This window comes from Engystomops pustulosus, chromosome 6 (assembly GCF_040894005.1).
Source record: "Engystomops pustulosus chromosome 6, aEngPut4.maternal, whole genome shotgun sequence".
NCBI classification, from domain to species: Eukaryota; Metazoa; Chordata; class Amphibia; order Anura; family Leptodactylidae; genus Engystomops; species Engystomops pustulosus.
Window position 1 is genome coordinate 143064689 of NC_092416.1, and position 13717 is coordinate 143078405.

At 38.3% G+C, this 13717-nt stretch overlaps 1 protein-coding gene across 2 annotated transcripts; it reads left to right on the forward strand.

Moving 5' to 3' along the window:
• Nucleotides 1-7455: 7455 nt before the first annotated feature.
• Nucleotides 7456-12647, forward strand: NEUROD2 (neuronal differentiation 2). 2 transcript variants are annotated; one of them, XM_072111512.1, is made up of 2 exons: nucleotides 7456-7791; nucleotides 9354-12647. In XM_072111512.1, exon 2 carries the CDS (start codon nucleotides 9359-9361, stop codon nucleotides 10418-10420), a length of 1062 nt encoding a protein of 353 aa, XP_071967613.1. In that variant the 5' UTR covers nucleotides 7456-7791; nucleotides 9354-9358; the 3' UTR covers nucleotides 10421-12647. The 2 variants fall into 2 exon arrangements, with proteins under 2 accessions (XP_071967613.1, XP_071967614.1); XM_072111513.1 differs by lacking the exon at nucleotides 7456-7791 and adding an exon at nucleotides 7811-8097.
• Nucleotides 12648-13717: the final 1070 nt, after the last annotated feature.

Genomic DNA, 13717 nt, shown 5'->3' on the forward strand with positions numbered 1-13717 from the left:
AATACAAGTGTGTCGTATGCAAATCCTAATCTGCTATGCATTTCATATTTCGGCTCGATCTCATCCTGTGCTGCAGCTGTCTGATTAACCTGCGCTTCACACACACATCCACCACACCAGGGAATAGGCAGTTCTAAACACTGAATTTATAGCCAAATGTGTGAGATGACAAACTCACCTCATTTCAACAGTGGAATTTTGGAAGACCATTTCTATGTCCAAATTTTTCCATTTATGCCTTTAATATGTTAGGTGTTGGGAGTGGTAGTTGTACAATCCTGTGTATATTCAAGCAGGGGATCATAAGCTTTTTTTTTTCTTTTTTTTCTTCCACACTAATAATAAGATCTTGTAGTCCTCTAGAAGGACCCAAAATAGCTGCTTTAAAAAAGGTTCTAGGAAATATGCAAATACATTTTTAAGGATGGATAAGAAAAACATTGCCTCTTGACTTCCTTGTAATCAGGGGCGTAACTAGAAGAAACAGGGCCCCATTGCAGATTTCTGAATGGGGCCCCTTTACTACCGTAAAAAATATACATATTTGTGTACTCACTCATTTGAGTTACAATCACACACATTTATATACATACATGGCATATGTACACCACATATACACATTACATATGCACACACATAAAGAGCATATACACACCTGCATACAATACCATACAATACAGACATGCAGCATATACACTCCAAATACAAACCCAATACCCCAGATGCCAGGGCCCCCTGATACTGTGGGCCCCATAGAGGCTGATATGGCTGCTACCCCTATAGTTACGCTCGTGCTTGTAAGGCAGCCACTTTAACATCAAACTTGACTTTCAAGAGGTCTAATGACATAATGTAGGATAAAAGCCAAACCAGTATATCTATTCCAAAAAGAACAGACACTGGTCAGCTGAGCGAGAGGCTTTTGACTACGGTAGGGAGACTTTGCCAATTAAAGTTGGTTTAGCTTTTATCCTGCATCATGTCATTAGGCTTGATATTAAAGGGGCTGTCCTACAAGGTAGCTATGAGGCAAGGTTTTCCTTATCCAATTCTGGAAAACATAATTGCAGAATCCCCCAGTGGAGAACCAAGTCTCCACAGGCCTTAATTGGCAAAGTCTCCGGTAAGGAGAACTTTTACTTTCTAACTCCAAAAGGGACAAAGAGGAACAACTCAAGAATTTATTCACTTGTCATCAATGGAATAGTAGAACCTGAGGATAGACCATCAATATCTAAACAGCTGGGGGTCCAATACTTATTTGGAACCAGCACACACTGAGCACTGAGTACAGAGCACAGAACCTGCAGTATCCACGCCTGGCCACTACACCTAACCCGGATCCATCTTTTCCATCTCTGTGTTATGCCAGGCCCAACTAGTTGATCGGTGCAGGGCCCGAATATAAGCCCCATCTGATCAGATTAAAATTCTCTCCATCCCCTTTTAGAGGATTAGAAAAACATGTCTGCCTTCTTCCATGAACGCTGCCACGCTGTCTACAGGTTTTGTCTGGTTCTGCTGTTCAACCAAGTTTCACATTAGAGCTGAGTTGCAACAGCAGACACAACCTATGGACAGGGGTGTCACTATTTTTTGGAGTAAGCATGCTATCCTAGTTCTATTCAATCTGTTTAAAGCACATCTACCACCAGGATGAAGGATTGTAAACCAAGCGCGCTGACATTCTGGTGTGTGCTCCCTCTGGCAAGATCTGCTCTTCTGTTATCTACTTATTCTCTGTTTTTTCCTAAAAAACTAATTTTACAATTATTTTTTTTTTATTTATTTTTTTAAATTATTTAAATGAGTCTCCGACTCATTTGCATAACTTTAAAGGCTTTTATTCTTAAAAACAAGGGCATAAAAAGCTTAAAGAAAAGTGAATCCTGCCAGAGGGAGCACACACCTGCATGTAAGTGTACTTGGTTTACAATCCTTCATCCTGGTGGTAGACACATTTACTGGATGTGGTGAATGTACTTGAGAATTGGATGACTATAAGCCCTTAGTGGGGGGCAGGTTTTAATTCAAGTGTGAACAGTGAAAACAGTAATGTTTATAAATCAATAATCCTTGCCCGCACCCCATACCCTCCATTATAATGCCAGTCTAAATTTAAATTGAGATGTAGTTAATAGGAGAGCTGCGTGCCAGAAGGGTAAGAGGTGGGCAGAGCTCTGACTGAGGTATCCAGGGATTTAGCTGGCAACAAACAAAGGCAAAGGAATTAAAGCCCATGTAGCAGTGTTTTCCCTATTACTGCCCAAGTCAGACATGAGGTGACATCCGAGGTGGCATGCCCAGGGACTGGCAAGGACACAGCGGCTCTATCACATAATTCAGGGACTTTGATGGAGGAATTATTGGCTCAATGTAATCAGATGTGACAGTTAATAAGGTCATTTACATGGTTGCTTTATGTAAGGATAGACAGGGAACAGCAGTGATGTGCCCAGAAAATAAGTCACAAATATATACATGTACATAGTTAAAGACCTCCAGCAATATCACTTATATACAGTAATGTAGCTGAATTAAATAATAAGATCATAAAACCATAGAAAATATGTGTAAAAGACATCTATACCAGCACCATACATATGAAATCTACACATAAATACAAAAAAACATATATATAACCATCAAGGCAACACAGCTAAACATGAGCACTAGGCACCAGGGCTAGAACCGAAAAGCCACTCTTTCTCGGCAAGGGAATTGAGATACAAGGGCAACAGACTGGAAAGCAAGCGACTACTCAAGTACACATGTACCGTGGTCATATAAATATTCACGCAAGGACATCACAGAACAGGGAGACACAGCACGTAAGATGCAAAGATCCTGTACTACCAAAATGACACACTGAGATTTTATAACACTACTAATAGAATGACTGTAACACAAAATCTTACACTGTCTTCACTGTATATGGACAATAACATATACTCAGAGGTGGCAGATGCTAAAGAGCAACTCAAGTGGCAGCAATGGTTTAAGAGTAACAGGTCATGGGACAGGTTCAGAATCACCATTAGTAGACAGGAGGAATTGTCTGCAAAGGGCATTCCCAGGTGTATGTTTATTTCATAGCAGTCGGGTTTGAGAATTCTCAAATAGCTCAACTGTATCATAAATAATATCAATGTTATAAGAGTTTGTATGTACTCTCCGCGTTTGTGTGGGTTTAGGCCGGATCCTCCGGTTTCCTCCCACACTCCAAAACATACTGGTAGGTTGATTAGATTGTGAGCCCCATTGGGGACAGGGACTGATTTGTCAAGCTCTGTTCAGTGCTGTGTAATCTATGTGCGCTATATAAATAACGGAAATGTTTTTATTATTATTAATATAATAACGTATTCATTTTCATTATAATAATTACATGAGATATAGCTCCATGGGGGAGATTTAACATTACTAAGGCTTTTTGCAGTAGTTTATGTTTACCTTTGGAGCTCTGCTGCTTTTCAGATTTATTAAAGTGGCCTAGACCCTCTGGGACTTTTTTTTAATAATCGCAAGTAGAATAAAATAATCGCACATACGCCAGGAGGGGAGTGAAGTTATCTTGCGACGATTTTTGGAATTATTTTTTTAAAAAATTGCAAATCATGAATCCGGCTTTGCAAGGCGTTGCAGTAGCAGTGGTTCTATGTTTAAGCCACTGTTTCTGAGTGGCAGGAAAAGGCCCTTGCAATTTTTTGACTCCAAAATATCTCAAAAGAACCATTTTGCCACTTTTTAATGCCAAAAAGTCAGTGTTAAATCTTCCCCCATCACTGGATTAACAAGACAATCTAGAGCCAGTGTTCCATAATGGAATTCATTCTTACAGCTGCTCAGAAGCTCAGTCCAAGTTGGTCCCATCATCTTTCTTCATCATCTTTGGGAACATTTGCAGAGTGCCTCCTTCTAGAAATGGACAAACATTAGAGAATTGACCAAAAGGCGCACTGGTCTCTCCTACTAAGTACTTGCATGCATATCACACTTTCCTGTAAAGGTAACATGTGGTCGTACACAACCATAATGCTTATGGAAAAGTTGTATTTGATGGGACCCTGATACATATTTTGGATTCTTGGGATAGGAGACTTAGTTCATGTACATATGATGCACTTGACTTGTCATTTGAAAAGCATATCAAGTGCATCTGAAGTCACTCGTCCCTAAACTCATATGTACCGGATGCAAACATTACGATCTGAACACATATGTAACATGAGTAACTTCCAATGCACTTAAAATGCATTACAAGGCATAATTCAAGCACCTTGTGTGAACATGGCCTCAAGCTGTTACAGTAGGTAACAAGGTTGCACCAAGGTTTCACTCAGCTGTTTTGCTATAGAAATATTTTAGAAATAGCACTAGGGAGTTTTAAACTTTTTGACTGGGGGATAAGTGGCCAATATCTGATCAGTATGGGTCTTACCTATGTATCATGAGAATGTGTCCCCTGTACTAATGGAGTAGGATGTATGATGCTGCCAGAGAGAAGCTGTATACAGGCAGTCCCCGACTGAAGAATACCCGACTTACAGATGATCCCTACTTACAAACGGACCTCTAGATGATGGTAATTTACTGTATTTTAGCCCTAGGCTACAATGATCAGCTATCCAATTTTACCCTTCAAAATAGGAGAAGGAAGGCAAGACTGTGACACTTAAGATAGAATAAAAGTATACCAATCTTTATTGAAATAATTAAATCTATTAAAAAATATACAAGATGGGTTTTATTAACAATACTTTACAGTAACAGACAAATGCAGTTCTGAAATGGTGATACACAGACAAAAGGCAGTCATACCAGGACATTAGTAGGTCACAGAGACCAAATAAAAATTTGTCTGGGGTTAAAATTAAAAAATATAAAGTTCTGAATTACATACAAATTCACCTTAAGAACAAATATACAGAACTTATCTTGTACGTAACCTGCCTGTATAGCATAGTGCCCATATAAATCTGATCCATTTAAAATTTGATAGCTATTATAATGATTTTCAGGTCTAACATACTGTAATGAATCATTTTAGAAAAACAATCTATACAGCAAATATAATTAGAAAAATCTGTCTGCCTGTAGCCACCAGTAGAGGGAGCATTCTGCATACTGTTTATACAATAAAATAAAAAAATGGTGATGGAGTTTAATCCCAACCCCTAGTGGTGGCTCCTAGGCATCAAAAATATTTTTTCTAATAACTTTATATCTAAACAAGGGAGTTAGAGCTTTTTTATAATATAGAACAATAAAGTTCTGAAAACTTGAAATACATAATATGAAAGTCATTATGGCTGAATTCTGGAGCATTTTACATAGGGCGAGCTTTTCTTTTAAGTTAGTATGTTATGCAAATAAAAGTCACATCCAGTGATATGTTATTGATATACAAAACCATTTAATCAGCAATGTAAAATATCATTAAAAAAATCCAGAATGTGGCCTATCATAAATAAGTCAGAAGTTATCCAGATTCTAGAGTAGCATAAATGATAAATAGAGTGTAAGCTCTGCAGGCTCACAACAGTCAGTTGAGAAGTCACCATGTGTATGTGTGTATGAGTATGTGTGTGAGTGATATATGTGAATGTGTGAGGGAGGGGGAGGTGTGTGATGTGGGTGAGGGGTGGGGGTGATTTTATTGTAGCAGATTTTTGGCAAGTCTCCAAATCTCTTTTCTTCATACCTATCACACATCTCTGTGATGGGGAACAGCAGAGATTCCCACTCTTTGTGGCGATCACACATTGGGAGTCTGCGGACCGAACCCACCCTGCCAGCTGGGAGAAACAGCACCTGATTCATTAACTCTTTCACTGAACACAATCTGATACCCACTGTCTACACATGGTCACCTCCTGAGACCTGAATCCCATTCTGCGGGGTGGAAGAATTATAAGATGGATTTATAAAAAATAAAAAAATCTAGATCAATGGAGAGATAGATATTAGATAGATAGATAGATAGATAGATAGATAGATAGATAGATAGATATATAGATAGATAGATAGATGATAGATATATAGATAGATAATAAATAGATAGATAGATAGATAGATAGATAGATAGATAGATAGATGATAGATATATAGATGGATAATAAATAGATAGATAGATAGATAGATAGATAGATAGATAGATAGATAGATGATAGATAGGTGATAGATAGATATTAGATAGATAGATAGATAGATAGATAGATAGATAGATAGATAGATAGATAGATAGATAGATAGATAGATATATGAGATATAGATGATAGATAGATAGATAGGTGATAGATAGATATTAGATAGATAGATAGATAGATAGATAGATAGATAGATAGACAGACAGACAGACAGACAGACAGACAGATAGATAGATAGATAGATAGATAGATAGATAGATAGATATCTTAGAAATGTTACAACATATTCCTGTAACCTCCTATAACAAAATGAAATAAAGGTTATGTGTATGGCTCATGAGTCCCTCCATATGTTTTCTTTTATCTTATTTATATAATCTTTCTATCTCACTTCTACCTTCTTTTTCATTTATATCATCCCTATTACTCAGTCTAATACTTGTTATCAATATCTATCTCATATCTATCTATTTTATATCTATCTATCTATCTATCTATCTATCTATCTCCTATCTATCTATCTATCTATCTATCTCATATCTATTTATCTATCTTCTAGTCACCTAATCCATCTATATATCATCGTAATTAATTTATATGTCATGTATCTATTTCCATTGTAAAAGTCTATCTATTTACCTGTCTGTCTACCGTTCCCCTATCTATCTCTCTATTACTCTAATATTTAGCAACCTATGGAAAACATAGACTGATCTCTATGTTATCTATCTATCTATCTATCTATCTATCTATCCCCTACCAGTCATTTTATAATCTTAATATCCATCCATCCATCCCCTATCATTCTATTTATCTAGCTATCCTCTATCTATTCCCTCTTTATCTATATTTCTTGCTATCTATCTATCTATCTATCTATCTATCTATCTATCTATCTATCTATCTATCTATCTATCTATCTATCAGTTTATCTGTCTATTAAGTTATCTAACTCTATCTATCCATCTATCTATCGGCAGATAAGCCCTTTCCTTCTCGGGGAGGGCACAGACATTATTATTCCGTGTAGGACACAGATGATTTGTGTATCAGGTATGGATGGTTCTTCCTCCTCTGATTTTACTCCTATAAATCGTAGCCCTCTAATGTGACCCCCTGTCCCACCCTGATTTAGACACAAGCCCCCCTCCCATGTTGGCTATTTATAACTCCGCAGCTCTTCCTTGTCTAATAATTTGGGCTCACACCCTCTCTGTTAGGTGGGCATACCACCCCCACCCCCCTTCCTTAGTGTGAGTACCGCTGCCCCATTTTGCAGAACCCACATTGATAGAGGGATTTTGAGAATCTATTCCTCTCTCTCTCTCTTCCCTTTTTCTTTCTTTCTTCCTTTCTATTTTTTTAGGAGAGTGACAGATGGTAAGTCCTCCCCCCCCAGGGACCCAAATCTCCCTCAATCCAACCGCACGTCAATCAGAGGCTCCCGTGTGATCGCTCCCGCGGATGACGTGCCAACCATATGGCCTGGCATCAGAGCTGGTACCATGACTCGGTAGACATGCCACCCTCTCCTCCTTTTGGATTGCACTCTGAAGGAGCTTGAGAACCTCAAGGAGACTCTTCTACTCCCAGAAGATGATCTGAACCATGTCATAAATTTCTTCAGCGCCGAGCTCTGGAGGTAAGTTGGCTTCAGAGGAGGCTTCTCCAACTTGGAGACAATCCCCCATCCGTATTATAGTATTTCTATTGTGGATCGGACGTCGGGACGGATGAAGACCACCTTACGGATCATCATCCAGCTGGGATTAACCCTTGTAGCCATGATGGCATCTCCTGGCTCTGTAGGGGCTCAGGAGTCTCGAGCTGACGGGATCTGTCTCCTGCATAGTCGGAAGTCTCATGGATTTTTCCAGGGATACAGGAGAGAAGGAGAACACAATGCCGATGTCATCCCAATCCTGACTGCTAGATGCCATCACCCCCAGTCTGTCTGTCCTTCCATCTCTCTATCTAGCTCTAGAATATTTTATATTTCTTCATTTTACTACTGTATTGATGATTTTACATGTTTTTTTCTCATTTTCTGATTTTATTATTTAGTTATATTTTTTTAATTAGAATTAATTCTCATATTTATTTTATATTGTTACAACTATACGTGCAGAAGTAGCTCTCAATTTTATCCATATTTATGGATCTGTAGAAATATTATTTAAAAACAATCAATTCCATTTTTTATGCATATGTTTTATAATAAATATTTTTTAAGGAAAATAACATGATAGAAATTCGGATTTTTAGAAGATTTTTAAGCAATCCGGGACGTGATCCAGCGGGATGTAGAGAACTTTCTCCTGGATATTCCATGCACATTGGGATTAGGGAGCCACCTATCTAATAGAGTAAATATCCCCTATGTAAACGGTGAGGGCAGGAAAATTGGGATCTTATAATGAAATAATAATTGGATCTATCAACATTATTTGACAGGCTTTCATTTGGAGCGGTGATGGCTAAATTGAAAGGCAATTAATTATAATCATTGCCAAGGAAAGATCGGATTGGTACGGTGGTTTCAATAGACATAAGGAAATATTTATGCCTGGGACATATAGTAAATGATGTGTAATTTGGCGTTTAGGATACAGAGCTAATTATTACATTAAGGTGCTAGGGTCATTGTAGATAAGGTTGTAGGGTTAAGCACAGGTGGAAACTTGATTCTCTATATACTACTGCTTATTTAATAATCACATCACTAATTTTATATATATGTATATATATATAAAAATACAGATATACATATATATATACATATATATATATATATATATATATACACACATACATGTATATATTTCTCTAAATTATTATTTACTTGTTTAACTGAAAAATAAAGTACACAATTACATTTGTACATAATTATACACATAAATAGAAATATAAAATAAAAGTACATATGCATGACAACTAGATAGATGTTGATGTTTCCTCCACCTTTCTATAAATCTGCACATTCCCTTTGCTATAGTATGCACTCAGCATATTGTTATGGTGCAGGTGGCATCTACATTGTTCTATTGTCGCCATTGGTTGCCCCAATGTACCCTGGTATGAGCCTGTGGGGCGTTGATACCATCATATGATGTACGTGTGCCTATTATTCTGCATTGTATATTAGACTGCTAATTAGGTGGCTTTTGGTCTATCGTTCTGACTTGAATTGTCTTCTCTCTCCAGCCATCATGTTGACCAGGCTGTTCAGTGAGACCAGTCTTCTTCCCGAAGTCCAGAAATATTCCTCTTGGCCAGATGACTGTGATGAAGATGTGAGTGACAAGGATGAGAGGAGCGAGAAGAGCCTACAGGAGGTGCACACTGAGGGTTCTCTAAGTGAGAGCAAGGACGATGGGGACATTGGTGGGGAAGATGATGAAGAGGAGGAGGAGGAGGAGGAAGGGACAGAGGAAGCTGAGGGAGAAAGGCCCAAGAAACGTGGTCCCAAAAAGAGGAAAATGACTAAAGCCAGAATGGAGAGGTCTAAAGTGAGAAGACAAAAAGCCAATGCCAGGGAGAGGAACCGCATGCATGACCTCAACTCTGCCCTGGACAACCTCAGGAAAGTGGTTCCCTGCTACTCCAAGACCCAAAAGTTGTCCAAGATCGAGACTCTCAGGCTAGCTAAGAACTATATCTGGGCCCTCTCCGAGATTCTTAGGTCTGGGAAGAGGCCTGATTTAGTGGCCTATGTGCAAACCCTGTGCAAAGGCCTCTCCCAACCCACAACCAACCTGGTGGCCGGCTGTCTGCAGCTCAACTCCAGGAATTTCCTGACTGAGCAAGGTCAAGAGGCTGGGAGGTACCACGGCCCAAATTCTTCCTTTGCCATGCACCCCTATAACTACCAGTGTTCTAGGCTCTCGGGCTCCCAGTGCCAGTCTAGTACCATGGCCAATAATCATGCTCTGAGGAGCCATGGCTACTGTGCCCCCTATGAGTCACTGTATGGTAACACATCCCCGGACTACAATAGCTCTGAGTATGATGCCCCTTTAAGTCCACCACTGTGCATTAATGGCAACTTCTCCCTCAAACAGGACTCATCCCCCGACCACGATAAGAATTACCACTACTCTATGCACTATTCTGGGCTGCCATCCTCCAGGCCTTCTGGACACAGCCTGCTCTTTGGAGCTTCTGGGATGCGAAGTGGAGTCCACTCTGAGAACCTGTTGCCTTATGATATGCACGTCCATCATGATAGGGCCCCCATGTATGAGGAACTCAATGCATTTTTCCATAACTGAGACACCCAACTGTGCAACTTGTGCCAAGAAATATGGGAATTCTGAAGGGACCAATAGAGGAGAACAAGGCCTGATGGTCAACTATTGGTGCAGACACTTAGTGTGGTGAACCTTCTGTCCTGGCATTTGGAGACCTTGCTTGAAGTTGCGTAACCTTTGCCACTCTACAATTGTCTTGTTGCAAGGTGGCCCTGATGCACTACATACAGTTGTGTTGGTTGTAACTTCTACTGCACAATTCAAAGTTCTGTTGGGTTCATCTACCATCTGGCCAAACATAACTCCACCATGTGTTTGATGTTTCATGCTTGTCTACATAGGATCACCCTACACTATGTGAGACCCCCTGGACCCCACCCCCTCCACCTCATTCACATGTACATATTCTGCATCCACATCATTTTTGCACACTGACCTATACTGGATCTAGGCACTTGTTTCTGTATAATAAGAATTGTAGACTGTCCCCTATATATTGCTATCTGTACATACCATCCATATGACAATGTGTCTTGATAAATGGGGGTGAACCCCTCTAGGTGCAATATACAACTTAATAGCAGAACATTCCTAAATCATGTGGTACAGCAAAGGAAAGAGATGCTTCAGAAAAGCAATTTGGGCAAATCAATCATATCTATCTATCTATCTATCTATCTATCTATCTATCTATCTATCTATCCTCTATGTACCTACCTATTCATCTATCTATCCATTTCATACTTTTTACATTTACAGTATCCATCTCTTCTATATTTCATTATCTATGTATCTCATCTAAATACCTACATATCTATTTATCTCATTCATACCTATCTATATATCTATTTATCTATCTATCATCTCTTTCCATCTATACAATCTCTCTCTCCTTATCAATCTACCTATATCCGTTTATCTACCTTCTTCATATATATCTGCCTCTCTAATAACTTCTTTCTTTCTTTCTTTCTTTCTTTCTTTCTTTCTTTCTTTCTTTCTTTCTTTCTTTCTTTCTTTCTTTCTTTCTTTCTTTCTTTCTTTCTTTCTTTCTTTCTTTCTTTCTTTCTTTCTTTCTTTCTTTCTTTCTTTCTTTCTTTCTTTCTCTCTCGCTCTCTCTCTCTCTCTCTCTCCATCTTGTTTCTGATTATATCTATCTCTTGTAGATTTTTAGTATCTATCTCTATTTATAGATGTGCCCATCTACCCAGACCACCGGTAGACTCCTCTATTTTTCTTGCCTACTGCAAAAGTAAAAGAAAAAATTTGAAATTTAATTGCAAAAGATTTTTTGTTAAAGCAATAAAATGCACACCTTGGATGGAGTACAAAATGAAATGAAGAATCTATGCAAAATATAAAAGTGAAATTTATATAAAGTTTATTTTAAAGGGGACCAAGCAAATACTTTAATGTGCAATTTCTCTTCAATCCCGATACGGGCCGAGGGACGTATAAAGACGACTCCTACAGTCTCCTCTGGCAGGGAGAAAGTTAAAGAGACACGTGACCTGCATTTCAGTCTCCTGCATCCACAAGACCTTGTTGTGGTTGTTGTTGTGTTATCACTAAATGTTATTTTCTGTATGCCATACAATATCTGTTCGATCTGATCGGAAGGGAAGGTTTTTTACATGCAGAAAATACTCTGTGATGTTTTTGCATGGGAAAGAGAAAGGACATTTAAAAAAAAAGCTTAAAAAAAAAGCTTAAAAAATATGCAAAATCTAAGGTTTCCACTTCCCCTGCGTTTCCGATTGATTTCCTATTCTGTAATTGTATGTGATTCTTTTCTGATGTCACCATGGCCAAGCCCTGCGTATTACATGACAGGGATTTCTATGGCTATGCATCTCCATGTCATTTCTCTAGACTTCTATGATTTCATTTCTTATCGATTTTTTATTATTATTTCTATATGAATTTCTATTGAATGCAATGTCTTTATTTATTTATATTGTTATTATTTATTTTGATATTATTTATTTTGACCAAAACTGTATATAGTTTTTCTTTGCTCATATAATGTATTTCATTATTTTCATTTATTTTGAGTTTGATATTTATTTATTTATTTTACTGTCTAATTTATGAATTATAACCAGGACTTTTTTTTTCTTTCTTGTTACTTTTTTGTTACTTTTTCATATGTCTGGTAAATGTTGACAATTCTTAAGCTTGTAGAGAACAAAAAAAATGGTAAAATTAGTGCGTGGGGCACATGTGTTGTGTATGTGTCCATTTTAATTCAGATTAATAAATATTAAAAAAAAAAAAGTAAACGTGATGGTGAATCTTCATTTGCAAATAACGTTCTACATCTGTATATACCTATCCATCTATTCCTCCATCTGTATCTATTTAAATATATCTAGAGTCCATCTATATATCTGTATCTATCACCTATCTATGGTCTTTTTATCTATATCTCTATCTACCTATCAATATATCTATTAATTGATATATCTGTATCTATCTTTCTATCTATCTAAAATATATCTCTATATCTATTTATATATCTGTACATATGTATCATTTATCGTCTGTCTGTCTTTCTATCTACCTATCCCTCCATCTATCTATCTATCTATCTATATACCCCCCCCCCCCCCCACCCCAGCTGTAAACTAGCTTTGTGGAGCCACTTGGGGTGGAGGAATCCAGCAGAGACATCTGGAGGTCTCCTGTGCCCGCTTTAACTTGTAATTAAAAGGCTTTATAGAGGGCAATTAATAAGTATTGAACATTTGTCATATTTGCTGGGTGTCATGGGATAAACAAAATGGCTCTTCCTCTGGGCTGGAAGCAATAAACCACAAATAGAGCTCACAAGGTGCAGATGGGCACTGGGGTGACTTGGGTGGGCATAATGAAGACCCAGTAAATACACAGCTAAACACGGAATAAATGTCACATTTGGTTTATGATGCCAGGCTTAGAGGACAACAATAGGGGGGGGGGGGGGTGAAATGGAAACTCTATTTTGCAGAAAGATTCAGACATTCAGGATGACAGCTCCCTTAGGCTTGTTGTCGGGGGGAGGGGGAGATGGGGGGACTTATACCTTTACACGTGAAGGCTTTGATAGCCAAATAGGGGGTCACTGTGGGATCTGAGGGTCACTGTCATCTATTGTGATAAGGGGGAGTCTGGAACCCTCTGAACATCTGTTCTCAGCCAGCAGAAGGCAATACACACTGGAGCTGTCCATAGTGCTGGTGCTGGAAGTTCGTCCATTTCCTGGAAAGCTCTATTGTTCTCTGTAAGCATCCAGAACACTAAATGCTAAATGTACATTTCTTCACTGCTTAAAAATAT

Coding starts and splice junctions, on each gene's coding strand:
- NEUROD2 (XM_072111512.1), top strand. CDS start 9,359: ATGTTGACCAGGCTGTTCAGTGAGACCAGTCTTCTTCCCGAAGTCCAG.